This window comes from Fukomys damarensis, unplaced genomic scaffold (assembly GCF_012274545.1).
Source record: "Fukomys damarensis isolate Sample0158 unplaced genomic scaffold, DMR_v1.0_HiC HiC_scaffold_13, whole genome shotgun sequence".
In the NCBI taxonomy this organism is placed as follows: Eukaryota; Metazoa; Chordata; class Mammalia; order Rodentia; family Bathyergidae; genus Fukomys; species Fukomys damarensis.
Window position 1 is genome coordinate 14432805 of NW_022900925.1, and position 25817 is coordinate 14458621.

At 38.0% G+C, this 25817-nt stretch overlaps 1 protein-coding gene and 1 pseudogene across 1 annotated transcript in view; both read left to right on the forward strand.

The window, feature by feature from the left end:
• Mettl16 (methyltransferase like 16) overlaps positions 1-25817 on the forward strand; it is a 66613-nt gene that overhangs the window by 33558 nt on the left and 7238 nt on the right. The window contains exons 5-8 of the mRNA XM_010642125.3: positions 2473-2588; positions 5609-5751; positions 18159-18228; positions 19962-20051. Coding sequence (XP_010640427.1) covers positions 2473-2588; positions 5609-5751; positions 18159-18228; positions 19962-20051 — 419 coding nt within the window. The remainder of the gene's footprint in view (positions 1-2472; positions 2589-5608; positions 5752-18158; positions 18229-19961; positions 20052-25817) is intronic.
• LOC117285934 lies at positions 25718-25817 on the forward strand (annotated as a pseudogene).

Consider the following 25817-nt stretch of genomic DNA (forward strand, 5'->3'; position numbering starts at 1 on the left):
TTTTTTTGGTACTGGGGATTGAACTTGGGTCCCTGAGCTTGCAAGGCAGGCCACCGAACTGTTGAGCTAAATCCCCGGCCCTCTTGAATATGTTTTTAAAATAATTTGTTATATGTCCTTAAGTAATTTTTGTTTGTGTATTTTATTTCATTTTATTTTATTTTTGGTACCAGAGATTGAACTTGGGACCTTGTGCTTGCGAGGCAGGCAGCAGAACCACTGAGCTAAATCCCTGGCCCTTGTTTGCGTATTTTAATAGACTTTTTTTGTGTGTTACATGGATCGAATTTGGGACCTTGTGCTTTTGAGGCAGAGGCAAAACCACTGAGCTAAATCCCCAGCCCAACTTTTCTTAATAGACTTCATTTTTTAGGTTCACAGCAAAATTGAGGTTACAGAGAATTATGTATGCTCCTTGCCCCTTGTATATTTGCAACCTCTGCTACAAAGTGGGACATTAGTTAAACTTGAAAGTCACTATCATCCATAACCAGCTTACAGTAATGTTCACTGTGAATGTTGTGCACTACAAAGTTTTAGACAAGTGAACATGATGTATCTCATCGTTCTGCCTTGTAAATCCTCTGTGCTCCACCTCATTCTTCCTCAGTCCACTTTAAGACAATCACTGTGCTTTCCAGAATGTTATATAGTTGGGAGTCAGACAAAGTGGCCTTTTTTGATTGATGTCTTTCGTGTAGTAATACTCTTTCACATTTTATCCATGTCTTTTCTAGTTTGGTAACTTGCTATTTGTAGCACATTTCTTTTCATTTTTTTGCGAAAGTGGGGGTACTAGGGATTGAACTCAGGTCCTTGCACTTGCAAAGCAAGCAGCAGCACCCCTAAGCTAAATCCCTGGCCCTTTTTCTTTTTTTTCTTTTTTTGTTTTTTGTTTGTTTTGTTTGTTTGTATGTGTGTATGTGTGGGTTTTTTGTTGTTGTTGTTTTGTTTTGTTTTTTTTTGGTTTTTTGAGACAGGGTCTCACTATGTAGTTGAGACTGACCTGGAACTCACTATGTAGCCCATGCTGGTCTCGAACTCACAGTGATCCTCCTATCTCAGCCTCCCGAGTGCTGGGATTACAGGTGTGTGCCACCACACCCGACTTTTTAAAAAAATTTTATTGGGCTGGGGATTTAGCTCAGTGGCACTGTGCCTGCCTTGCAAGCACAAGGTCCTAGGTTTGATCCCTGGTACCAAAAAAAATTTTTTTTATGTATATATTTATTCTTTTGGTACCAGGGATCAACTCACAACCTTGTGCTACCAAGGCAGGTGTGGTGCTACTGAGCTAAATCCCTGGCCCAGCACATTTCTTTTCAATATTCCATTCTCTGGGTGTACCACAGTTCGTTCGTTCGTTCATTCTTTCTTTTTCTTTCTTTGGACTGGGTGGTCAGACTTCATGCATGGCTCTATATTCCTAGCCCTTTTAAAACTTTTAATTAATTTTAAATTTTTTATTCAATTTTTGTTTTGTGGGGTTTTTTTTTCCCCGTTTTTTGTTTTTTGAGACAGGGTCTTGTCACATAGTTCAGGCTGCCCTTGAACTCAGCTGTGTAGCTTAGGCTGGCCTCAAACTTTCACATTCTACATGCTCAGCCTCTTGACTGCTAAGAATAACAGGCATATGCCATCATGTATTACAGTTTGTTCATTCTCCTACTGAGGGACAGTTTGGTATGTTTAAGTTTGTAAGAGACCATCAGACTGTCCTCCAAAGTGGCTGAACCAAGGGTTAGAAGTATGTATTTGGTAGAATGTCTGTCTAGCATGAGACCCTGGGTTCAATTCCCAGCAATACCAAAGAAAATTAGTTGTCTGCATTTCTGTGCTCTTTGCTCTATTCCATTGATCTATCCTTTTATTCTTTTTTCTTTTTTTTTTTTTGGTACCGGAAATTGAACTTGGAACCTTGCTCTTGTGAGGCAGGCGGTGGAACCACTGAGCTAAATCCCCAGCCCATCATCCTTTTTTGTTGTTTGTTTTGTTTTTGGTTATGGTTTTTGGTACTTGGTATCAAACATGGGTCCTTGTGCTTGCCGGTCAGGTGGGTGGGACCTGTGAGCTAAATCCCTGGTCCTATCTTAATTACTGTATTAAGTTTGAAGTTTGGTAGTATCAGACTTTGTGTATGTATTATATTTACTAGTCTGAGTCTTTTGCCTCTCTGTTTTGCAGTGAAATCTTAGTTCATTGCCATGTGGGCTCCTAGAGTTTCATTATAGCATCATTTGGTTTCTCCTGGAGCAAGTATTCATGAGAAAGCAAGAAAACTGTACTGCTTTTTGTGACACCCTGTCATTTCCATCATACTCTGATAAAATTAAGTCACTAGGTGAAGCCTACACTCAAAGGGAGGAAAATTATAAACTGCACCTCTTGAAGAGGAGTAGTGTCAAAGAATCTGCACATATTATAAAACTGCTACTGCATTAATAATTAACAGTTCCTTTTTTTTCCTTGTAGTGGTAAAAGTACCACAGAAGACACTCCTAATGGATGCTCTTAAAGAAGAATCTGAGATAATCTATGACTTTTGCATGTGCAACCCTCCTTTTTTTGCCAACCAGTTGGAGGCCAAGGTAAAATATATTCTACTTAAAGTAATAGAATACTTACCTAAATTTTTCTTGTTTCCAGAGATAAGAGTAAAAGGCAGCTTTTATTTTGGAAGCTATGTCATTTAGGATACTTTGATTTAAAGTACCTAAAAATACAGTTTAGACTTAGTAGTTGGATGTGGTAATGCACACCTATAATCCCAGCATTCTGGAAGGCTAAAGCAGAAGGATCAAAGGTTTCAACCCAGCCATAGCAACTTAGTGATTTGGTGAGACCCTTTCTTTAAAAATAATAAAAAAAAAAAGAAGTACTTAAATTTTCAAAATGTAATTTAAACTAAGATTGCTTTTTTTTAAACAATTTTAGTTGCTGAGGTTCATTATTCATGATTTTAGTTTTTCCTTTTAATTTTTTCAATTTGAAAGCAGGAAAACAAAACTTGGAAACACATGAAAATATACTGTACTTACTACATGTACTGCAACTTACATTTTAAAAAGTATAATCATGGAGATTTTGAATAAAATTATGTTTTTATACCTGAGATAGTTACTGTTAATAATGCCAAGTTATTTGGAAATAACATCTTCATGATAAGAGCATTGTTCTTGCTTTGACTGAACTAAATCAAGAAAAATTGGGTAAACAGTATAAATCAATTTATGAGTTATGTGTGTCTTTAATACTTATATTTTGCTAGTTTATTAGCACAATACCAAGATGTATGCAATAAAAATAAAATTCAGTTGTCTTTGAAAAAAAAAAAATTGGGGAGGGGAAGAGGTGAGGATGTGGCTCAGTGTGAAAGCCCTGGGTTCAAACCCCAGTACTGATGGGGGAAAAAAATAGGCTCAGCAGTAAATATGTATCTGAAAATCTGGCAGTATTTAGGCTTCAGGTACAATTTGATTATGAAATTTGTGGTACCATAGAGTTACTGTTTCCAGGTTTCCTCGTTTCTGCGTTACTGAACCAAGTTATTATACTGCAATATATTAATATACCATGTAATTTCATCCATGTGAATTATAGGATTTAATTATTTTTAGTACATTCACTGAGGTGTATGGTCATTACCACAGTCAAATGAGAACATTTTTGTTACACTAAAGAGAAATCTAGCAATCACTCACTCATTCTGGTTTTTCCCCAGTACCCTGTGGCCTAGTAAGGAGCAGTCTGCTTTCTGTTTCTGTGGATTTGAGCTGTTTGGACATATCGTATAAATGGAATGTGGTCTTTTGTGGCTTCTTTTATTAAGACTAATATGCGTTTTCAAGGTTCATCCATTTGTAGCATGTACCCGTACATTATACATTATTTCTCTTTGTTGCCAAAGAGATGGACAGATGGGTCCATTTTTTTCTCTTCATCAGTTGATAGTCATCTGGGTTGTTTCTAGTTTTTGGCTCGTAGGAATGGTGATATAAGTGTTCACGAACAACCGTTTCTGTGGGCATAAGTTTTCACTTACCTTAAGTATATAATCAGGAGTAGAACTGCTGGGCCTTATGGTAATTCTGTTTAATTGTTTGAGAAACCACCAGGCTCCTTTTCAGTGTGACTGTATGTGTTCGGTGGCAGCAGTCTTTGAGTGTTTCAATTCTCTGAACCCCCATCAACGTTTCTTATTTTCTATCTTTATGATTACAGCTAACCTGGGGGGTGTGAAGGGGTGTCACGTTGTGGTTTTTTGACCGTTTCCAGATACTTGATGATGTACTGAAGGGCAAGCACATCCTTTTATGCACTTATTGGCCTTTTGTGTATCCTCTTTGGCATGCCTTTGCCCATTCTCTAATTAGGTTAATTTTCTTTTTTATTATTATTACATTTTATTATGATGTTATAAGGATCTTCTTTCCTTACTGGTTTTAAGGATTCTTTATATATCATAGATACAAGTCCCTTATTAGGTAACAAATGCTTTCCCCCATTCTCTTGTTTGTCTTTTCTTCTCGTCTTCTTTTGTTTTCTTTGGATCATATTGTGAGGCAGGCAGTGGCACCACTGAGCTAAATCCCTGGCCCCTGTTTGTCTTTTCTTGAGGGTGTTGTGCTCAATCCAGAAGTTTTTTATTTTGATGAAGTCCAATTCAGTTTGTCTAGTTTTTGTTATTGAGGCTTATGCTTTTGGTATATCAAGAAACTTTTGGCTAATCCAAAGTAATGAAAATTTACTTCTGTGTTGTGTTCTGAGAGTTTCAGCTTTTTTTGTATTGGGGATTGAGCCCAGAGCCTTTTAACTGAGCTATATCCGAGACTTTTCTGTTTTTTATTTTGAGACCATCTTGCTAAGTTTCCTGTACTGAGCTTGAATTTGCTCTTGCCTCAGACTCCTAGAGTGCTTGCATTGTAAGTGTATGCCACTGCCACTATGCCTGGCTTATAGTTTTTAACTTTTACATTTAGGTCTTTGGTATATTTTGAGTTCATTTTTTCATATGATCTGAGGTAAGGGTGTATTAAATATTTAAATATTAAAAACAAAACCAAGAACTAGAGGGAAACATGAGTAAACAATTTTTGGGTAAATTTTCTGTGCATGGTATCAAGGTAGAAAGCATGAAGAAAAATAAACGAGTTTTAAAATTTTATTTTATGTATTTATTTTGCAGAACTGGGGCTTGAACCCAGAGCCTTTGTATTTAACTACTGAGCTATATCCCCAGCCCTCCATATGCTTTTAAAAATTCTAAGATAATGTCTCACAAGTTGCTAAATTTCACTGGCTAGCCTTGAGTGTAAGATCCTCTTGCCTCTGCCTCCTAGAATGCTGGGATTGCAGAGATGTACTACAGGTGCTGTAGAAATTTTCAAATATTTATTCACAAGGATAGAAGATAAAATCTTCAGGATGGAATATTTGTATGAATATAGTTGTTTAAAATATGGATATGTGATTTTTAAATCCTAAATCTAGCGTAATAGTGGAAAATAAAACTACATTTAAACATTCTTTTTGACAGCTGATTATAAAGACAGTTCTTAATGTGTAAATATTTTTCATGAGAGTTTTTGTTGTTGTTGTTGTTGTCCAGGGAGTTAACTCTAGAAATTCTCGAAGACCTCCACCTAGTTCTGTAAATACAGGAGGTATCACAGAAATCATGGCCGAAGGAGGTGAATTAGAGTTTGTTAAAAGGATCATCCATGACAGTTTACAACTTAAAAAAAGATTAAGGTAAGTTGATTGCTCTAGCCTAGTAATATTTGCCCTCTCTGCAATTCCTATAAAACTATGTAACTCAGAGGAAAAGTAATCACTAGTGTCTGAAGAATAAAGAGATAAAAATTGAAAAGCTAGTGGATCCTGCAATTTGGAAAGACCCATTTCTGAAGATGTTCTGGGACATTTAATTGATTTGTGTTTTCTGTAGTCATTTATACTACACAGATAGAAAGGATGAAAATACCATATGATTATATTGCTCCCATTAGTTTGGCCCTGTGATGGAACAAAACTGACTCAAGTATGGCTTTTGATTAGAAAACAGATGGGTACAAATCTGTCCTATGAACCAGAATTAATTTGTTGCCTAGGCCTTGAAGCAATTTATGTTCTTGGAATCAGTCTCCCAAACAGTGACAGATGTGAGGACACTAAGCTGTCAAGAGCTTAATGAAGGGAAACTGAGATCACTAACCAGTTCCAGTGCAGGGTTAAAGCTCTTCCTTTTAGAAGGCTAATTATTTCAGACAACACACCTTTTATTAAGTGGCATTGAGACTCAAAAGAAGCTGCTTGTCATGCTGAACTTCGCACCCTGCCACATGTTGTTGACCTGATGGATAATGTGATAGTTCAAAGCTAAGAGCTTTCAACCCTATGATTTAGCTGCGGGAAAGTTTTTTGTTTTTCCTTCAGTGCTGGCAATCACACTACCACAAACCTATTCCCAGCCCTATCTTAATAGTTCTTTAAGTGTTACAGTATTATGTATATTCACATTGGTATACAACCAATCTGCAGAACTCTTCGTTATCTAAAACTGTAACTTCATATCTGTTGAACAACTCTTCATTCTTCCCTTCTCCCAGCCCTTAGCCATCCCATTGTCCTCTGTCTCTATGAATTTGGCTACTCTAGGTACTGCATATATGTGGCATCGTACAATATTTGTCCTTTTATGTGTAGCTTATTTTGCTTAGCATAGTATTTCAAGATTCACTGGGCATGGAGGTACACACCTGTAATCACAGTACTGGGGAGACTGAGACAGGAGAATCACTACGAGTTCAAGGCCAGCCTGAACTCCATAGTGAGACCCTGTCCAGGAGGAAAATAAAAATCTAAAATAAAAAATAAAAGATTCACTCTTATCATAGTATGTATAAGCATTTTCTTCCTTTTTTAAGTGAATATTAATTTTCATTATAGGTATACATCACATTTTGTTTATTCAGTCATCCATTGCTGGACACTTAGGTTGGTTCTGCCCATTGGCTATTGTGAATAAGGCTTTATAAACATGGTTATACAAATACCTCTTCAGGAATCTGGGTGTGGTAGCACATGCCTGCAATCCCATCTCTTGAGAGGCTGATGCAGGAGGATTTGAGGCCAGCATGGGCTATGTAGCAAGACTGTGTCTCAGAAACAATCAAAACAAAGCAAATGTCTCTTCAGACCCTGCTTTCATTTCTTCTGGATACCAAAAGTAGAATTGCTGGATAGCAAAGAATTTTTTTCCCTTACCTTTTGGATTATAGGTATTTAAAATTGCTTATTTTTGTAAAAGACCAGTTTGCAAATTGAAAGTATCTTGATTTGTTAATATGAGTTTATTTAAATGTTTATGGCAAAACAATTTGATTATTCTCTGATCTGCCTCTCAAAGAAAAGCTACACATTGATAAAGCCAAAGCTTAATACGTTTTGCTTTAATTAATTTCTCCAAAGATACATTGCAATATGTTGAATAAAGAGATTTAGGAAGTACTGGGTAATGAGGAAAGTCTAAGTAAAATAAAGAGCACTGAAAAGAGGTTTCATTATCTTTTGGCATTGAGTGAACTGGAGCCAACCAAGAAAATGGGTACTGTAGATGGTTCTCCTTGGCCACAGTATTCTTGAGGTTTTTTTAGGAGGCTTTTAAATAGTAAATTTCGGGGTAGGGATTTAGCTCAGTGGTTCCGGCACCTGCCTCACAAGCACAAGGACCCAAGTTCGATCCTGGTACCAAAAAAACAAAAGCAAATAAATAGTAAATTTCTATTATTTCCAAAGTTTCATTTGAACTACAAAAACTAACTTTAAAGGGCTGGGGATGTAGTTCAGTGGTAGAGCATTTGCATTGCATGTATAAGACCCTGGGTTTGATCACAGGAAGAGAAAGGGAAAAAAGATAACACCATGTTGAAAGACATAAGTTGATTCAGTATGTTTCAAATCTGTCTGCACCCTGCTCTGTGGCAGCCACCATTGAATAAAAGGCATAAGTTTGCTAGGAAGAATAAATTACAAGAACCCATCATGTCTCTAGATAATAGGCCATTGCAAGCTCTTATTGTTTAGAGGAACCATTACCCATTTATGATTTATTTAAAAACAGGGCTCAGCTGTCTTCTCTGTTAGAACTCAGGTTGAGAGGGAAAATAAAGGAAGAAAATAAATGAAGTGATTTTTATTAAAAACAGAATAGAGCAATATTTTACAAAAAAATCGTAGCTCACAAATACTGTTTTCAGTTTAATGTCCTATTATGACTACTTATATTTGTTGATATTACCAGTTCATGTTCTTATTCGTGTTTTTATCGTTGAAATCATGTTTATACCACTGTATAACTCAAATTTTAGAATGCTGTGAAAGCTGCATATTGTAAGACTCTAAGAAAATAAGCAATTAAACTGGGTATGGTGGTGCACACCTGTAATCCCAGCATGTAGGAGGTTAAGGCTAGAGGATTCTTGTAAGTTTGAGGCCAGCCTGGAATATAGCTAAACCCTGTCTCAAACTAACATACATACAATACTAAAAACAAGTATCTTAACCTTTGCATGTGTTTTCTGTCCCTGTAGAATGTTTTTCTTGTTGTCCCTGAAGACGTATAGAAACTAAGCAAATTTTGCAATATTAATAGGTGAAGTAGGTTAAATATGTTGGATGGGGGCTGGGGATTTAGCTCAGTGGTTCTGCCACCTGCTTCGCAAGCATAAGGACCCGAGTTCAACCCCCATTACCCAAAAACAAAAAAAAATGTTGGGCTGATCTCAGGATGGCACTCAAGGTGCTTCTCTACACCTTTAAGATGTATGTCTCATCTAAATCATACTCAGCAACAGTTGCAGTCGGTTTTGTATCTTTTAATTTTACAGCTAGGAGGAAAAGAATGAACCTCCTTTTTTTTTTTTTTTTTTTTGGTACCAGGGATCAAACTTAGGACCTTGCACTTGTAAAAGCAGGTGGCGGAACCACTGAACTAAATCCTCAACCCCCAGCCTCTTATTTTTACTAGTTAAAAACCTAAAAACTGGACCTCTTAAAGTCTATTCTGATGTCTGTGATACAGTTGGACTTCTAAAGAAGTAGACAGACCCTATATTGTTGATTTGTAAATGCTTGTCAACCTGTCTTTAGAGTTTTTATGCCTGTAGCTTGAGCTTACTTAATAGCATTTTCTTTTTTAATTCTCACATCTGACCTTGGTAAGTTATCAGACTTTCTTTATGAAACTTCTCTTGGCTTATCATTTGTTATTAAGTCTATAGCAGATGCTCTTTGGGAAGAGCATAAAATTATTTATGACTTTTTCAGAAGCCAGAGATGATAGTTTACAAGGCACCTACTTGATATTGGTTTCATCCACTCTTTCTCTTCTTTGCATTTTCCTTTCTGTACTCCCACCCCCTGTTAAATGGTAGATACATCTTTGATTTGGGCATAACCTACATTTTTGAGGATTGGCTACAGATTTAATAATCTGGGCTTCTGGAATGTGATTCTTTGAATTAAGTTTGAAATTTTAACTTCGTATTACTAAAATGATAGTAGCTACCTCTTACCTCAAAGGGTAATTATAGAACTAAGTGAATAGGGCCAGGAATTTAGCTCAGTGGTTCCGCCGCAAGATCCTGAGTTCCATCCCCCGTACCAAAAAAAAAAAGAACTGAAAAATATTAAATAGGGTCATTCTAACTCTTGACTGTTTTAGGAATTCAGTAGATTTAAATGCTCACCATGATAAAAGGAAGTTACCAGTTATTTGATATTTTTTTAAGGTGGAGCTTCCCTTCTCCCCCTTTCTGCTTTAAACCAGGTGCTTGTTTAGTAATGAGGTGTGTATGTGATGGTTGCAGAGAAAAATTTTAGGTTTTATAATTGAGCTTTTAGTTAATTATGTAGATGAAAGACTATTCAGTCCTACTATGCACTTCTGTAAACCTTTATAAAAAGGTAAGCTACTTCATTTTCCTCCCTTATAAGTTCAGGATAATACCTTTTGCAGCTGAAAGAGTTAAGTGAAATATCATAGGTTAATATACACATGGACTACAATGTGCTGTGAAAATGTTAGTATTACTGTTATTTATAATTTTGTATCTCTGATACATTGTTGCCACATGTACTAAAAATTAGAAAATGGAGAAAGCAGTGATCCCAGCATTGTATTTTAATGTAGAGATTGAAAGTAGGGCTTTTGCATTGAGCTACCACATCCTACCCTTTCCTTTCCTTTCCTTTTTTTTTTTGAGACAGGATCTTAGACAGGCTTGGCTAAAATGTGCAGTTCACCTGCCTTATCCTCCCAAAGTGCTGGGGTTACAGGTGTGTGCCACCACACCCAATAATTAATTAATTCTTTATTATTGTACATTTAGAGTCCTTCATTCTCACTGTTACAAAACTTTAGTTCTTACTGAACTGCTGTCTGGTAAGACTGTTATGGAAGTATGTCTTTGACCTCTGGTTTCATCATTGGTTGGAATCCATAGTATGGGTGCATATCATTATTTTTTGTATTATTACAAAGAAATGTGCCCCTTGACTCCCTACACAGATATAAAGGTAGAGAAACTTGGGACAGATGGTATACCAGCTTGTTCTCTAGTTAGTGCAATGTTTTGCAATTAAAACATGAAGGAGCACTTCCCAGTTGTGAGCTCCACAGGGGGCAAATGCTGCTATTTTTATTTTTCTTTCACACTGAGGTATGAAGAAGATGGAAAAATCTCTGAAAAAATAAGGGTCTGCTTTATTTATTTATAATGATTAGGTTATATGTTTTTCATCATCTTATCATAAGTAGCATGCTTAATTTAACTCCTGTTCTAGGGAGTCAACTATCATTGTGGTCTCCTCTGAGATCTTTGGGATAAAGGTTGTTAGATCCAGTTAGTGGCTTCATGCCATGGCAGTTTGGCTGCATTAGCTCCTGTGGTATTTGTATCTACAGCAAGCAATCACTGGTTGATTCTGTCAAAGAAGAGAGTTAAGATCAACAAGCATGCATTGGCTATATCAGGTGATGTAAAAAAGCATAAGGAAATAAAAGCTTTGGTTCCATTGCCTTAGAGAAGCTCTTGACAGTGTAGTATTTCTTATGATGTAAAAATGTCTGTGAATAAGTAACATCACTTATTAATAAGAACATAAGAGTTTATTTCTAGCCATTTATATTTGGACTTTATGATAAATTTTGAGATCAAGAAGATTATAGAGCCTACTCTAGTGAATATCTAGGAGAATTTATTCTGGTAATTTAATTATTTCATAGGCAACAAAGTGTATTGAGTTTTAGTACTTACAGAAGTTTTTGTAGTAGGCTTGTAGCCACTTATATTACATTTCAATTTAAGATTTTGCCTAAGAAAAAAAATTTAGAATTCCTTGGAGAAATAGTTAATTCCAAGGCTAGGTCAGTATAAAAATAAGATCAGTTTAGGATATCCCATAGTATGAGAAAATAAGGAAGGGCTAAAAAAAAAAAAAAATGACGTGTCAGAAGCTCATGGAAACCAGTTGAAGCTAAATCTGAGACAATATGAGTTTTTTAAAAATGCATTTTATTTTATCCCATTCCTCCCTCAAGCTCCCTCCTTTCCCTGTGTACAAAAGCTTTATTTCCATTTTGTCTTCTATTTTCACTTTTTTTCTTGTCCCTTCCTTTCCCTTTTTTCCTCCTTTGTTCCCCTTCCCATTTGAACACTTTCTTCCCATTTCTCAACATCCATTTATAGTTTCTCACACCAGAGAAACGATGCAGTATTTAAACATGTGTCTGATTTATTTCACTTAACAGTATGGTCTCAGGGTCTGTCCATTTAACTATAAATCTCTGAAGCTTGTCCTTTTTATGGCAGGGTAGTACTCCACTGTATAAAAACCCACATCTTTATCCATTCATCAGTTTATGGGCATTTGGGCTGTTTCCAAGATTTAGCTATTACAAACTGTGCTGCTGTAAACATGGGTGTGGATATATTGCTGTGGTATGATGCTGAGACAATATGGGTTTCAAAATGAATTTTGAGCCAGGTGTGGTGGCACATGTATGTAATCCTAGCGTTTGGGAGCTGAGGCAGGAGGATTGCCATGAGTTTGAGACCAGCCTGGGCTACATAGTAAGTTCAAGGCCAGCCTGAACTACATAGCGAGAGACCCTGTTTTTTTTTAAAAAAAAAAGAATGTTGATAATAAGGTTTTATGAGCTATTGAATAAAATAAATTACATAAGGGACATAGTAAATTTTTTTCCTTTTAGTGTAGCATGCCAGTGAATAAATCCAGAAAGCATAAAGTTAGGGAAGAAAATCACCATTTTTGCAATTATCCTATAATTTTGTGGAAGAATCAACATGGGTAAATTTAAGGAATAAGATATTAGCTGGAGGTGTGACTCAGTGGTACAGTGAATGCTTAGCATGTGTGAGTGGGGAGTCTGATCCCCAGCACACACACCAAAAGATAATTAAATATTTACATAGTTTCAAAGTATCTCTCCCCAGGTTACATATAAATAAAGGGAACTGTGGGAAATTTAGAGTGGAAAAGCCAAAGAGCCATGACCTTGCCCAGGTGATCATCTGCTGTGATGCACCTACAAGATACAATAGCACTTCTGTGTTGTTAAACCAAAGCTGTGTGCCCAGAATCTATCTTTGTAGAAACTTCAGACAGACCAAATTGAGGGATTTTGCAAAACCAATTCTTCGGAAATGTTGGAGTCATGAAAGTAAAGACAAAGAAAAGCGAGGAGTGGTGGCATATGCTGGAAATGGTGGCACACGCCCTTTATTGCAGCACACCTGTAATCCCAGCACTCAGGACACAAGGGGACTGTTCCAGATTGAGGGAGACTAGGGAGACAAGATACGTACATGCATTGAATTGTGCAATCTGAGACTGGTTCTTGCATCAGGGTAAAAAATGGGGTAATCTGAATATGACATATGTGTTTTCTCAATTTGGCAGTTGTTTGGTGGTTACCAAAAAGCATCCCTTTCCTGTAAAATGTGCATGCCAAAACATCGGGGCTGAAGGGGTGAGCTGATGTCTGTAGCTAATTCTTAGTTTAGGAAAACACAGAAAAAACTAAATGAGGGAATATGTATGTTCATTGGTGAATCTGGGTGAAGGGTATAATGGAGTCATTGGCACTAATCTTGCAACTCTTTCTTGTAGGTTTGAAATTATTTCAAAATAATTTTTCTTGAAACCTACCATCTCAGAGGAATTCCTAAATGCTGTAATGAGTAGCGTGCTCCTCTCATCATTAAAATAGTGTAATGGGTTTGGAGTCTCTTGGGTAACTAGGCCTGCCTTTTGTTCCCTTTTTTTGGCTTGCATTTTGATTAGCTGTCACAAGTTGCCTGTTGAGAGTAGCTAGGTAATAGGGGGTGAGCACTTTTAAATATGAAGCTACAACAGGGTTCTTAATACATCCAGTGACTTCTGCTTTTTCAGTAAGAAGTGTAACTTGGAGAAAACAGTAAGTATCTTGATTAAATTAAATCTTTAAAAATCTGCAGTGCAGTTCAGTTTAGAACATAGGTTAAAAGAAATAACCTTTAAGTTTATAGTATGCATCAATGATCAATTTAACTATTACTAGCCTTACTTACCTAAATATCTGGTTTCCTTTATCTTTTTTTTTTTTTTTTCAGGCCTACTGTCTTGGTGTGTACATTTCCTTGGCTTCTGGTGGCTTGATCTTAATCTGTGCAGGAATGCTAATTTTTAAAAAAATGTTTATTAGTATGTTTGTAGTACATAATGATTCCTCATGGGGAATTTATACATGTATATAACATTTTAATTCATTTTTCACACACACCCCCATCTCTTGGTCCTCTTCCCATTTGCAGAAAATCTAATCCCTACTTCCTATTACCTGTTTGTTTGGTATGTTTTTTGAGAAAGGGTCTTGCTTTGTAGTTCAGGCTGGCCCTGAATTCACTATGTAGTTCAGGCTGGCCTCAAATTCTCAGCAGTCCTCCTGCCTCAGCTCCCAAGTGCTGGGATTACAAGCATGCAGTGCCATGCCTGGCTGTATTATGTTTTTTATTTTGCTCTTTCATTTATTTTGTTTTAGGTTTCTCATATAAGAGAAGCCATGCAGTATTTAAGCTTGTGTCTAATTTATTTCACTTAGCATTATGTCCTTGAGGTGCATCCATTTTTCTACAGATGACCCACATTTATCCTTCTTTATGGCAGGATAGTACTCCATTGTTTTTGTTTTTGGTACCAGGTATCAAGCTCCAGACCTTGTGCTTGCAAGGCAGACAGCAGAAACACTGAGCTAAATCCCTGGCTCCATTGTTTATAAATACATTTTTAAATCTATTCATTGATGAACATATAGACTAATTCCAGGATTTGACTGAACTGTGCTACTGTAAACATGGGTATGTATGTATCATTGTAATATATAATGTGTTTAACTCTTTCAGGAAGATAACTAGAAAGGATATAGCTGAGTTAAATGGAATTTCTAGTTTTCATTTTTTTAGGCATCTCCATACTAATTTCCATAGTGGTTGCACTAGTTTACATTTCTATCAGTACTGTATAAGGATTCCTTTTTCCCACAGCTTTGCCAGAATTTTTATTATTTGATTTTTTGAATACAATATAGACATTCTTTGTGGAGTAAGGTGGAATTTTAGTGTTTTCATTTGCATTTCTCTGATAGTCATAGATGTTGAACATTTTTTCATGTATTTATTAGCCATTTGTACCTCTTCTGTGGTGTCTGTTCATTTCAGTTGTCCATTTTTGATTGATTCTTTTATGGGGGGGGTCTAATTCTTTTGAGTTCTTTATATATTCTAGATAGTCTTCTGTCCAAGGAATAGCTGGCAAAACTTTTTCCTGTTGTGTTTGTTGTCTGTTCATTCTGTTGGTTGTTTTCTATGCTTTTAATTTTTGGGGGCGTGGGTTTGAGACAGGGTCTCACTATGCTGTTGAGACTGACCTGGAATTCACTAGGTAGCCCAGGCTAGTCTCAAACTCATAGCAATCCTCCTGCCTCAGCCTCCTGAATGCTGGGATTATAGGTGTGCACCACCATGCCCGGCAAAACTTTTAAATTTGATATTCCATTTGTTGATTGTGTTATTTCTTGTGCAGTTGGGGTTTTGTTTTGAAAGTCCTTGCCTACTCCAGTATTGTTAAAAGTCTCACCTCTTTTATCTTCCAGCAGATTGTTTTTTTAATATTTAGATATTTGAGCCATTTTGATTTTAGTTTAGTTTGTGAGAGATATGAATCTAGATTCAGTCTTTTGCATGTGTTTAGCGAGTTTAGGGAAAGTGGTGCTTGCTTTAAAGGAAAGGTGTTAATTAACCCAAGCAAGAATCAACAAAGTAATTTATCTGTTGTCCAGGATGGTCCCAGACTCCTGGGCTCGTATGACCCTCTTGCCTCAGCATTGCTAACAGGTGGAGTTTCAGACCTGCACTACCAGGTGTAGGCTTTTGTTTGTTTTGTTTTGTTCTCAGCGCTGGGGATTGAACCCAAGGCTTTGCCTATGCTTAGGCTTGTGCTCTACCACTGAGCCATCCTGCGGTCTTCCATTGGTTCAATTTGAAATACACAGTACATTATTACTAACTCATGAACTTTACTGTGTGGTATATTGCTAAAACTTGTTCTTCCTGGCCAGGGATTTAGCTCAGCAGTTCTGCTGTCTGCCTTGCAAGTGCAAGGACCCGAGTTCAATCCCCAGTACCAAAAAAACAAAAAACAAAACTTGTTCTTCCTGAAAGTTTGTACCCTTCGTCAGTAGCTCCTGCCTTCTCTCCCTTTAAGAATTTTTGTATCTGTGTTCATGAAGACTACTGGTTTGTAGTGCTTTTTTAATGTCTTTGTCAGAGTAATGTTATCCTTATAAAATGAGTTGGAAAGTGTTTGTTCCTCTTAAGATTTTTGGACTGGTTTATATAGAATCAGTATTCTTCCTTAAATGTTTAGTAGAATTTACTAGTTGAAATGGCTTAGTCTAGGGAGGTTTTTTAATATAAATTTTAATTACTTTAATTGACATGAACTGTTTATCTGTTTATGTCTGCGTAAGTTTGTTAAAAAAAAATTTTTTTGGCGGGGGTACCAGGGATCAGACTCTCAGGACCTTGTGGTTACAAGGAAGGTGGCAGAACCACTGAGCTAAATCCCCAGCCCCAGTAATGTTTTGAAATAATTTGTTTCATTTAGTTATGACATTCAATGATAAAAATTATTTACATTTCTTTTTAGCCTTTTAATGTCTGTAGGGTCTGTGGTAATTTCTCCTCTTCAGTTCGGATATCGGTTGAACCCAGGACCTTCACACTGAGCTACATCTCTAGCCCCCGTTTTAAATTTTAAAAATTTATTTATTTATTTTTTTATTTACTTGGTACCAGGGATTGAATTTGGAACCTTGGGTTTGTGAGGCAGGTGGCAGCACCACTAAGCTAAATCCCTGCCGCCCCCTTTAAAATTTTTTTTTTTTTTAGAAATGATGTCATTAGATTACTAAGTTGTCTGGGCTGAGCTCAAACTAGCAATCCTCCTGCCCCAGCCTCCCAGGCTTCTTTTTTTCTTGATTTAAAATTATTTAGCTGAGCCCGGTGGTACATGCCTATAATCCCAGCACTTGAGAGGCAGAGGCAGGAAGATCTCTAAATTGAGGCCAGTCTGGGCTATATAGTAGCAAAACCTTGTCTCAATGTTTAAAAAAATTTTTTTCATAGCTGAGCGTGGTGGCATTTGCCTGTAGTCCCAGCACTCAAGAGGCTGAGGTAGGAGGATTGCCTAAAGTTTGAAGCCAGCTTGGGCTTTGTAGAGTTCAAGAACAACCCGAACTACATAGCAAGACTCTGTCTCAAAAAAAAAAACATATTTCATCATTCTTCTCTATTGTTTTTCTGTTTTGTCTTTCATTAGTTTCCATTCTGTTTATTATTTCTTTCTTCTTGCCTGGGTTTGATTTGCTCTTGTTAATTTGCTTCGCAAATCCTAACTGCTTCGCAAATCCTAACTGCTTCAACTTTTCTGAATTCTATCTCAGTCTCATAGATGCAGTAAGACCTCAGGGCTATGTTTGAGTTTCTTTTCTGTGCACTGGAAATTTTCTTTAAGCGGCACACTTTGGAATTGTAGGAGTCACCTTGTTTATTTCTCTCTGAGATTATATGCATTATCGGTTGTCACTGACTAAAAAATGGTTGTTTCATGTATTTTATTCTGTTTACTCGTTGTTTATGGTAGAAGGATGATTCCTGAACAAATTAATCCTTCATGAGTTGAAGCAGGTTTCCCATATAAACTTTACACTTTGCAAATTTAAGAATAATCTTTTATTCATTCATTCATTTATGTTAGGTACCGGTGATCAAACTTGGGTCCAAGGCAGATGGCAGAACCACTGAGCTAAATCCCCAGCGCTTTCAGAATAATCTGAAGTAGATTTTGTTCCTTTAACTTTCAGCCAGTTCAACTCATCCTCTCCATACTTACTTTTTTGGATTTGTACTTACTGTAGAATAAATTGATTTTATTATCTGTTCAAAGTATAATAAAATCATTTGCAAGTCAGGACACAGGACAAGCTCAGGCAAGTTTTTAGATTCCCTTAGTATGGTGCAGGGAGTATTTACATTTTTTTTTTGGTGGTGGTGGTTTACATTCATTAACTAACTTCCATCCTAAAGCTAAATGGCCTGCATTCTGAACATGACAGATAAGACCTGTCTCCTTTATTCTTTTTCCAAATATATACAGCCCTTGGGCATTGGACAGGCTAATGGAATTTCGGTTTTGTTTTTTTTTAAGTTGCTTTGGGCTTGTTTTCTACTACTAGATTCAATCTTTGTCTAAATACATTATATATAGTTCATGTTATTATCACTTGTGATTTAACCCCGTATTTGTTTGCTACTGTTCTCATTTTGTTCAGTTGAGTGATGCAAATTTAAACTTTTCTAAGAAAGGGTATATCACTAAATTGCAAAGTTGTCCTGGCTGGGCTTGAACTTGATACTCCTGCCTCAGCCGTGCATATTTTGGGGATTACAGGTGTTTACCATGATGCCCAGCTGGCTGAGTAAAGTGTTTCAGAATATCACCACGTAAAGTGTTCATTTGCTTGGTTTCTTTCCTAGGTGGTATAGCTGCATGCTGGGAAAAAAATGCAGCCTGGCTCCTCTGAAGGAAGAGCTCCGCATCCAAGGGGTAAGGCTTGGTCATTATCATTCCGGTGTGGTGACTCTTTTTTGTGTGTGTGGGGGTGTTGTTGTTGTTGTGTTGTTTTGAGACAGGGTTTCTCTATATAGTTCAGGCTGGCCTTTAACTCTCTGTGTAGCCCAGGTAGGCCTCAAACTTGGGACAATCCTCCTGCCTCAGCCTTCCGAATGCTGGGATAACAAGCGTGTGCCACCATGCCTGGCTGGTGTGGTGACTTTTGATAGTAGTTTGAGTACAGAGTTTTCCTTTATATTTCAAAATTCTGAAGGTAGCGTTTTGGTTTAGTTCTTCAGTTTTTGTACGTCTTTTCTTTTTAAAAAAATTCTGTAATTTTAGGGCTAGAAGAAACTTTTTATATGTTACTAAGATAGATAAAAATTGTAACAGCCAGGTGTGGTGGTGCAGGCCTGTAATCCCAGCACTTGGGAGGCAGAGGTAGGAAGATCAGCACGAGTTCCGGGCCAGCCTGGACTGCCTAGTGAGTTCAAGGCTGGGTTGAACTACATAGTGGGACTCTGTCTCAATAAATACATAAAGAACAGAAGGAAGATGGAAAGAAACAGGATGAGTAGAATGTGAGAAATCAGAAATCAAGAATCATGATGTCATCCAGGTGTGGTGGCACACACCTGTAGTCCAACCCTCTGGAGGCCAAGGTGGGAAGATTACTATGAGTTGGAGGTCGGATGGGGCTATATAGTGAGTTCAAGGCCAGCCTGAACTACATACCATAATGAGATCCTATCTCAAAAAACAACCCCCCTAGCCGGGCGTGGTAGCGCACGCCTGTAATCCCAGCACTCGGGAGGCTGAGGCAGGAGGATCGCTGTGAGTTCGAGACCAGCCTGGGCTACATAGTGAGTTCCAGGTCAGTCTCAACTACATAGTGAGACCCTGTCTCAAAAAACCAAAAAATAAAAAAATAAATAAAAATAACCCCCCAGATCTACCACAGACCACACCTCTAACTTTATAAATATAGAAACAAGGCTAGAGAGGTTAAGGGTCTTGCTGTAGGCTACATAGCTAGCTGTTGAAAATCAGCTAGAGCCAAAACACTGCCATAAGTCCATCGTATCATTTACCTCTTGATCCTGTTTTAAAAGACAGATTGAAAATAAATCCTCCCTGTACCACCTCCCTCTCAGTGTGTGGTGTTTGGCAGGAATAGGCAATGGTTTTTAGTGAAGAGGGTCAGTGGTAGAATCCAAGTTTGTGTTGCTAGCTTGCTCACTAAACCAGTGCTCTACCACTGAGCAGAAACCAGCTTTCTATCACTGTTTACTCTTAGACATTCTACTTGCCCTGTTTTACCCAAACACTGTTTCTTGGTAAGATTATAAAAGCTACAAAGTGGTTCCTTTTTCTTTCCTAAAACATGATAGATTCCATAGCTTTGTATATCCAAGCTTTGATCAGCTATCTTTGTTGAAAAGGAAGGCAGAAACAACTTCAGTTATTTTATGAATGGTTGTCCAAAGTGTAATTTTAAGTGTTTCTTCCGTTTGGACTTTTGAGTTACATTTGTAAATATTCCTTAATGTTTTCCAGGAGGAAAATTTTTCATTGAGTTTTTTTATTGGTTATTATATAGCTGCGTATAACTTTTTTTGGATAATACTGTTTAACTAATTAAAAACTAATTATAATTTAGTAGAAGGCAGTAGCTGGAAATATCATCACAACAACTTCATTTTAATGAGAAACTCTGTTGGTTTCAGGTCCCTAAAGTCACCTTCACTGAGTTCTGTCAAGGTCGGACAATGAGATGGGCCTTAGCCTGGAGTTTTTATGATGATGTCACAGTACCAGTAAGTGGAGACTTTGCTTTGGCTTCTTCAAACACCAGCATATGGTGGTTTTATTAGGTCACAGATAAACTAAATCTCTATTGTCCCATTTCCCTGAAGTTTATTCTCAAATGCTTATAGCAAAATGGAAAGTTGTTGTAAACAACACAGTCCTGGAAGGCTGACTGTGATGGCTGTGGACTTCCTCTTTGGATTTGTGGAACCCAGAGAGTCTTATTTAGCAGATAGAAATGCATCTTTTAGGAATTAGAAATGCAGGTAATGTGTGGCCTGTAGAAATACTTTGCAAGTGTGATTCTACTGGACATTCCTCGGGAATTGAAATTAAAGTCTGTTTCTTTTTCTTTACCACTGCTGCTTACCTTTTAGTAGCTGCCTCTTGAGGTTCCTGATGAATTTAAAAGTTTTGGGGTCTCTGTCGGTCTCTCTTTCTCTCTCCCTCACCACTCTCCCTCTCTCTTTTTCTCCCTCCACTACTGGGGACTGAGCTCAGGTCCTTACATATGGTAAGGCAAATGCTCTCCCACTGACTTGTATCCCCAGCTGTCATCATTGCAGTTTATTGATGTGTTAACACTTAAAGATCATTCATATGGAGGGTTCTTTTTTGCCTTTAAGATTGGCACTAGAATATTGACCAGTTTTAAGGTAAGTGATTAGACATTAGTCTGTTCTCTTTGCTTTGTATGCTGGAATAGAAAAGTTTTAAAAAATGATTTGTTCATAAGTGCCTTTCTATCTTCCATACTATTGTATGTAAAGGAAAACTGCCTCTGAGCCAGCCAGGCTGAATGGGCTTTTCTGGGCTGTGCTAGGAAGTGGTAATAGAACAGCATCTTTGTCCTCACATTTCTCTCCATGAGTGGCTAACTTCTTTGGCCATGTGTGTGTATTTTTTTACCCCAATACTGGATTACAGGCATGTGCCACCACATCTGGCTATTTAATTGTGTAGGGCCACCTACTCTAAGCTTATGTACAGCTGCTTAGCACGTGTTTCTTCTTTCCATAGTATTCGTGGTGGCTTAGGACTTGTTCTTACAAGTTTTCATTCCTAGTCCGTACAAAAGCTGGTTTTGAGAGCTGTTCTTCCAAGGTCTTGGTGGTCCCTGGTTTCTGCAGCCACCTTAGAAGTTGCCTTATTTCTCTCCCTGCTCCCATAGAGCAGAGGAGTAGAGATGTGTGGAAGCAACACGGTACAATTTGCAGGTGTTGCCTTGTTTTTAAAAACATGAGCTCAAGTTAGAGACTGAATCTTTCCTGTCCTTTGTGAACTCTGCTAGGTGGGCTGCTGGATTGGAACCCACTGCTCAATATGAATGGTTCCCATGGCAGCCTAGACTCGCCTCTGGACACTGAAGTAGGATACTTAGAAATTAGTGTTTGAAGCCAGGTATGGTGGGGCACACCTGTAATCTCAGCACTCGAGAAACTGAGGCAGAAGGATCACCACAAATTCACTGTGTAACCAAGCCTGGGTTACATAATGAGTCCAAGGACAGCCAGAACTACTTAGTGTTCCCTGTCTCCCCCCAAAAAGGGATTTGCTCAGTCGTTCAACCGGCTGTCTGTTCCACTACCTATCTCATAAGTAAGTGCAAGGTCCTGAGTTCAATCCTTGGAACCAAAAAAAAAAAAGAAAGAAAAAAATGACTGCTTTTTTGACCCTATTAAAGGATTATCTTTTTTTTTTGGTACTGGGGATTGAACTCAGGACCTTGTGCTTGTGAGGCAGGCAGCGGAACCACTGAGCTAAATTCCTGGCCCGGGATTATCCTTTCTATTATTTTAAAGGATACTGGGACCTTCATACGAGATGGTTAAAATTGTTAGTAATGTCCTTTTTTATACCTGTATAGACATGAACAGCTGCAGAAAAGTGGAACAGCACCTGGTTTCAAATGCTTTTTCCTTAGCCTGCATCCCACATTTGTTGTTGGCATTTGCAGCTAGAATAGCTGACAGTGAGCTCTGGCACTGTGCACACCAGCTAAGACCAGTTGCCTTCTCCTCGGATTAGTAGCCATCTCACATCTGAGTGTCAAGTAGCTCTATGTTGCCATGTGAACAAAATCAGCTTATTTTTAAAATGAACCCCTGAGCTTCCGTCCTGTCTTTTCGTGCATCTTACAGTGGTGTTCATAGTTTTCCAACCAGCAAAGAACGCCTCTGGCTAGGAGCCTCAGATTTCTCCCATGCTAGAGTATTTCTCCTTACCCACCACGATTGCCACCCCCAAGCTGTTAATAATGCATTCCCAAGTGTTCCATTAGATGCACTTAAACTGCTAGGCAAAAATGGCAGTTTCTGATTTGTAGTAACCCAGCAACAGTTTCTTAGCACTGGTGCCCTTGATCAGCAACTGCTTTCCCTGGGGGTAGTCCCAGGTTACTGGTGAGATGGGTAAGATTTTTATTTGGCTTTCCTCTTGATTCACCTTCTTTCGACCTAGACCTCTCCCACCCTCTTTTTTTTTTTTTTTTTCCTGAAAAGCTCATCTGGTTTTTCCCCTTCTTGCTTCTGTTGGGATGGGGAAGAAGGGAGATGTTGTTTTAGACAAGAAAAGGCAACTAAGGAATAAAACTAGTTAAGCAGAAATATTGACCTACTTCCTTACCTCGACCCTTGCCATTTTAGAGTAACCATGCAAATTACTATGGCAACTTAATGTTTTCACTTATCTCAGGCCTACTTACTCCTTCCTATTGCTGCCGAATGCTGAAAGATTCTAATGCATTGGTAATTCAAGTGCCTACACTAAGCCCTTTACCATTGTCTGGATTTATTTTTACAACAAAAAACAAGTCCTAGTGTCGATGGAATTTTTTGTACCGTCATTTCTGGCTGATGATGAATATAGGAAGTGTACTGTGAGGACTGTTCTTTACAAGATTCTAATAAGTCACTTGGAAAGCTTCTTTATCCCAGTTCTCTAATTGCTCCAGGCATTATTTTAGCTTTGCTTTCCTGCTTTAAGGAAGTTTGACATGTTAAAAAATGCAGAGTGTTGTAGCTCTAGTAAGTAAACCGTACACTTGGTATAAGGACTCCGCAGGAATTCTGGTTTAAAAAGTATTACCTTTTGTTCTAGGCATTTCCCTTAAGCTTGGGATTTCCCTGTCTAGGGAATAATAACCAGAAGCCTTTTTGGAGACCAGATGGAGGAAAGCGATCAAATTAATTAGGTAACCTTGTGGGTGTCAGAGCTGGGGTTTCCTGACAGTGTTCTGCCTACCACACCCTGCATTTTGAGCCAGTTCCAGGTAGCTGAGGGGTTCTGAGTGGTTGCCCAAGGGTTGCCACTTGGGGCAGTTGGAACTTTGGGCTTCATTCTCATTTCAGCCATTGCTGATTTTTTATCAATTGTCAGGTTTATAGGCATTTTATTTTGATTACTTTTAGTTGTTTTTGTTTTTTAAAAGCATTTTCCTTAGGAGCTCATAATTTTGTTAATTTGCTTTCAGAGCCCACGTAGCTGATCTTTTTGGTTCTGGGGATTGTACTCAGGCCTTCGCCACAGAGCTACATCTCAGACCCTTTTTACTTTTATTTTTTGAGATAGTGTCTTGTAAAGTTGCCCATGCTGGACTCAACCTTGCCATCCTCCTGCCTCAGCCTCTCTACCCCTAGTTCTGGGATTGCAGATGTGCCCCACACCTGGCCTGCATAGTTTATTTTGAATGTCATCCAAGATGGAGTATCTCTGTGCTTTGAAAAGTGGGTTTGTTTGTTTATTTGTTTGTTTGAGACACAATCTGGCTATGTAGTCCATGCTGGCCTTGAACTCACTGTATGGCTTAGGCTAGCCTTGAACTTGCAGCAATCTTCCTGCCTCAGTCTCCCAATTGTTGGGATTACAGGCATGTGCTACTACACCTGGCTCTGATTTTTTTTTTAATAGCTAGGCACTTAAAACTATTACATGTCTTCTTAAAGTATTGTAGTAAATAGTTCGCTAAGGTGACCACTTTAAGCAGATAGCATTCCACTGACTGCAGACATACTATTTATTTTTAAATTTATTTAAAAGTTACCCTTACTAAAAATAAATAAATAAAAGTTACCCTTACTGATTTATAGTTTATGCTGTAGACATTTTGATTCATCCTTTAATTTGGAAGTTCTCTAAGAATAAGGAATTATATACATTCTTTCATTATCCTGCAGTTCTTTTGAGAAGTTATGTGATAGTTGGCACATAGAAAATATTTGCCAGACAGACATGTAAACTTTTTTTAAAGGAAGAAAGGGAAAATCACTATAAACCTACCATACAGTGATAATCTCTTAGCAGTTTTGAGAATATACTTCAAGCTTTTCTTTCTTTTCTAAAATTAAATTGTATTTATTTATTTTTTTATTTGTTTGTTTGTTTGGGGGTACCAGGGATTGAACTCGGGTCCTTGCGCTTGCGAGGCAGGCAGCAGGACCACTGAGCTAAATCCCTGGCCCTAAAATTAGATTTAAAAAAAATTTTTTTTGTAGTATTGGGTATTGACCCTGGGGCCTTGCACATGCTAGGAATTCACTTTACCACTGAGCTACATCCCCGGCCCTTTATTTTTATCTGAGTAATACATACAGAAAGTTCCACACCACACAGTGCAGATTTTATGAGAGAAGCAGCTTCATGCTGTCCCAGTCCCCAGAGAGAAACTGCCAGTGGCTTCTCTTTCAGGGTGGCTTCCTCCATGCCTCTTCATCTGTGCTGCCCAGTGTGAGACCCAGCAGCCACACGTTATGCCTTAAGTTAAAAGTGAGTAAGACTGAGGGCCGGGCATTTAGCTCAGTGGTTCTGCCTCCCACTAAAAGCCAAAATTTGGGTTCTCAGCCTCATTTGCTGTATGTAAAATGCATAAAGCCAGTTGTCGCTAGAAGTTACTGTATTGGACAATGCAGAAATGAAGTATTTCAATCATCACAGAATGTGCCATTAGGTAGCGCTATATAAAAACATTATTTTTATTTTTATGTCTTGGTTTATTAACTTCAGATAGTTTTAGTTGTTGCATTTGTTTCTATTCAGATGTATTTTTAGAAGCCTTTTTTTTAAAAAATTCAAAATGTAAGCCAGGTGCAGTGGCACAGACCTATAATCCCGGCACTCGGTGACTGAGGCAGGAGGATTGCATCCTGCCTGGGCACCCAGTAATACCTTGTATCAAAATAAATAAAAAAGGCTAGAAATGTAGCTCAGTAGTAGTAGAATGTCCAGGGTTCAAACCCCAGTACTGCCAAAAATCAAAATATAGCAGAAAAGCATATCTGCTATAAATGTAAGTCTTAAGGATTTATTTATGTGGAACCCAAGTTCTCTTTTTTTTGGTTGTGGAGATTGGACTCAGGACCTTGTGCTTGTGAGACGTGTGTGGTGCCACTGAGCTAAAATCCGGCCTCTGCCCCCCCGACTTTTTTTTTCCCCCTTTTTGTTTGTTTGTTTAAGAGAAATTTATTGGGGAGTAGGAATGGGGACTAAGAATAGCTCCTGGAGGGCCAAGTATTTAGCTTAGTGGTTCTGCTGCCTGCCTTACAAGCGCAAGGACCTGAGTTTGATTCCCAGTACCCGCCTGCCAAAAAAAAGAATAGCTTCTGGGAGGTAGGAGGGGTCCTGAATAGGTTGTCCCCCGCCCTTGACTTTTGATTCTTAGGGAACAGAAAGTTTTCTTTTCACTTCTCTGCCTTTTGGCTAAGATCAAGTGTAGTATCTATTCTTGTCAGTTTAATACAGTTTTCATACTGTTGGCTTTTTTTTTTTTTTTTTTTTTT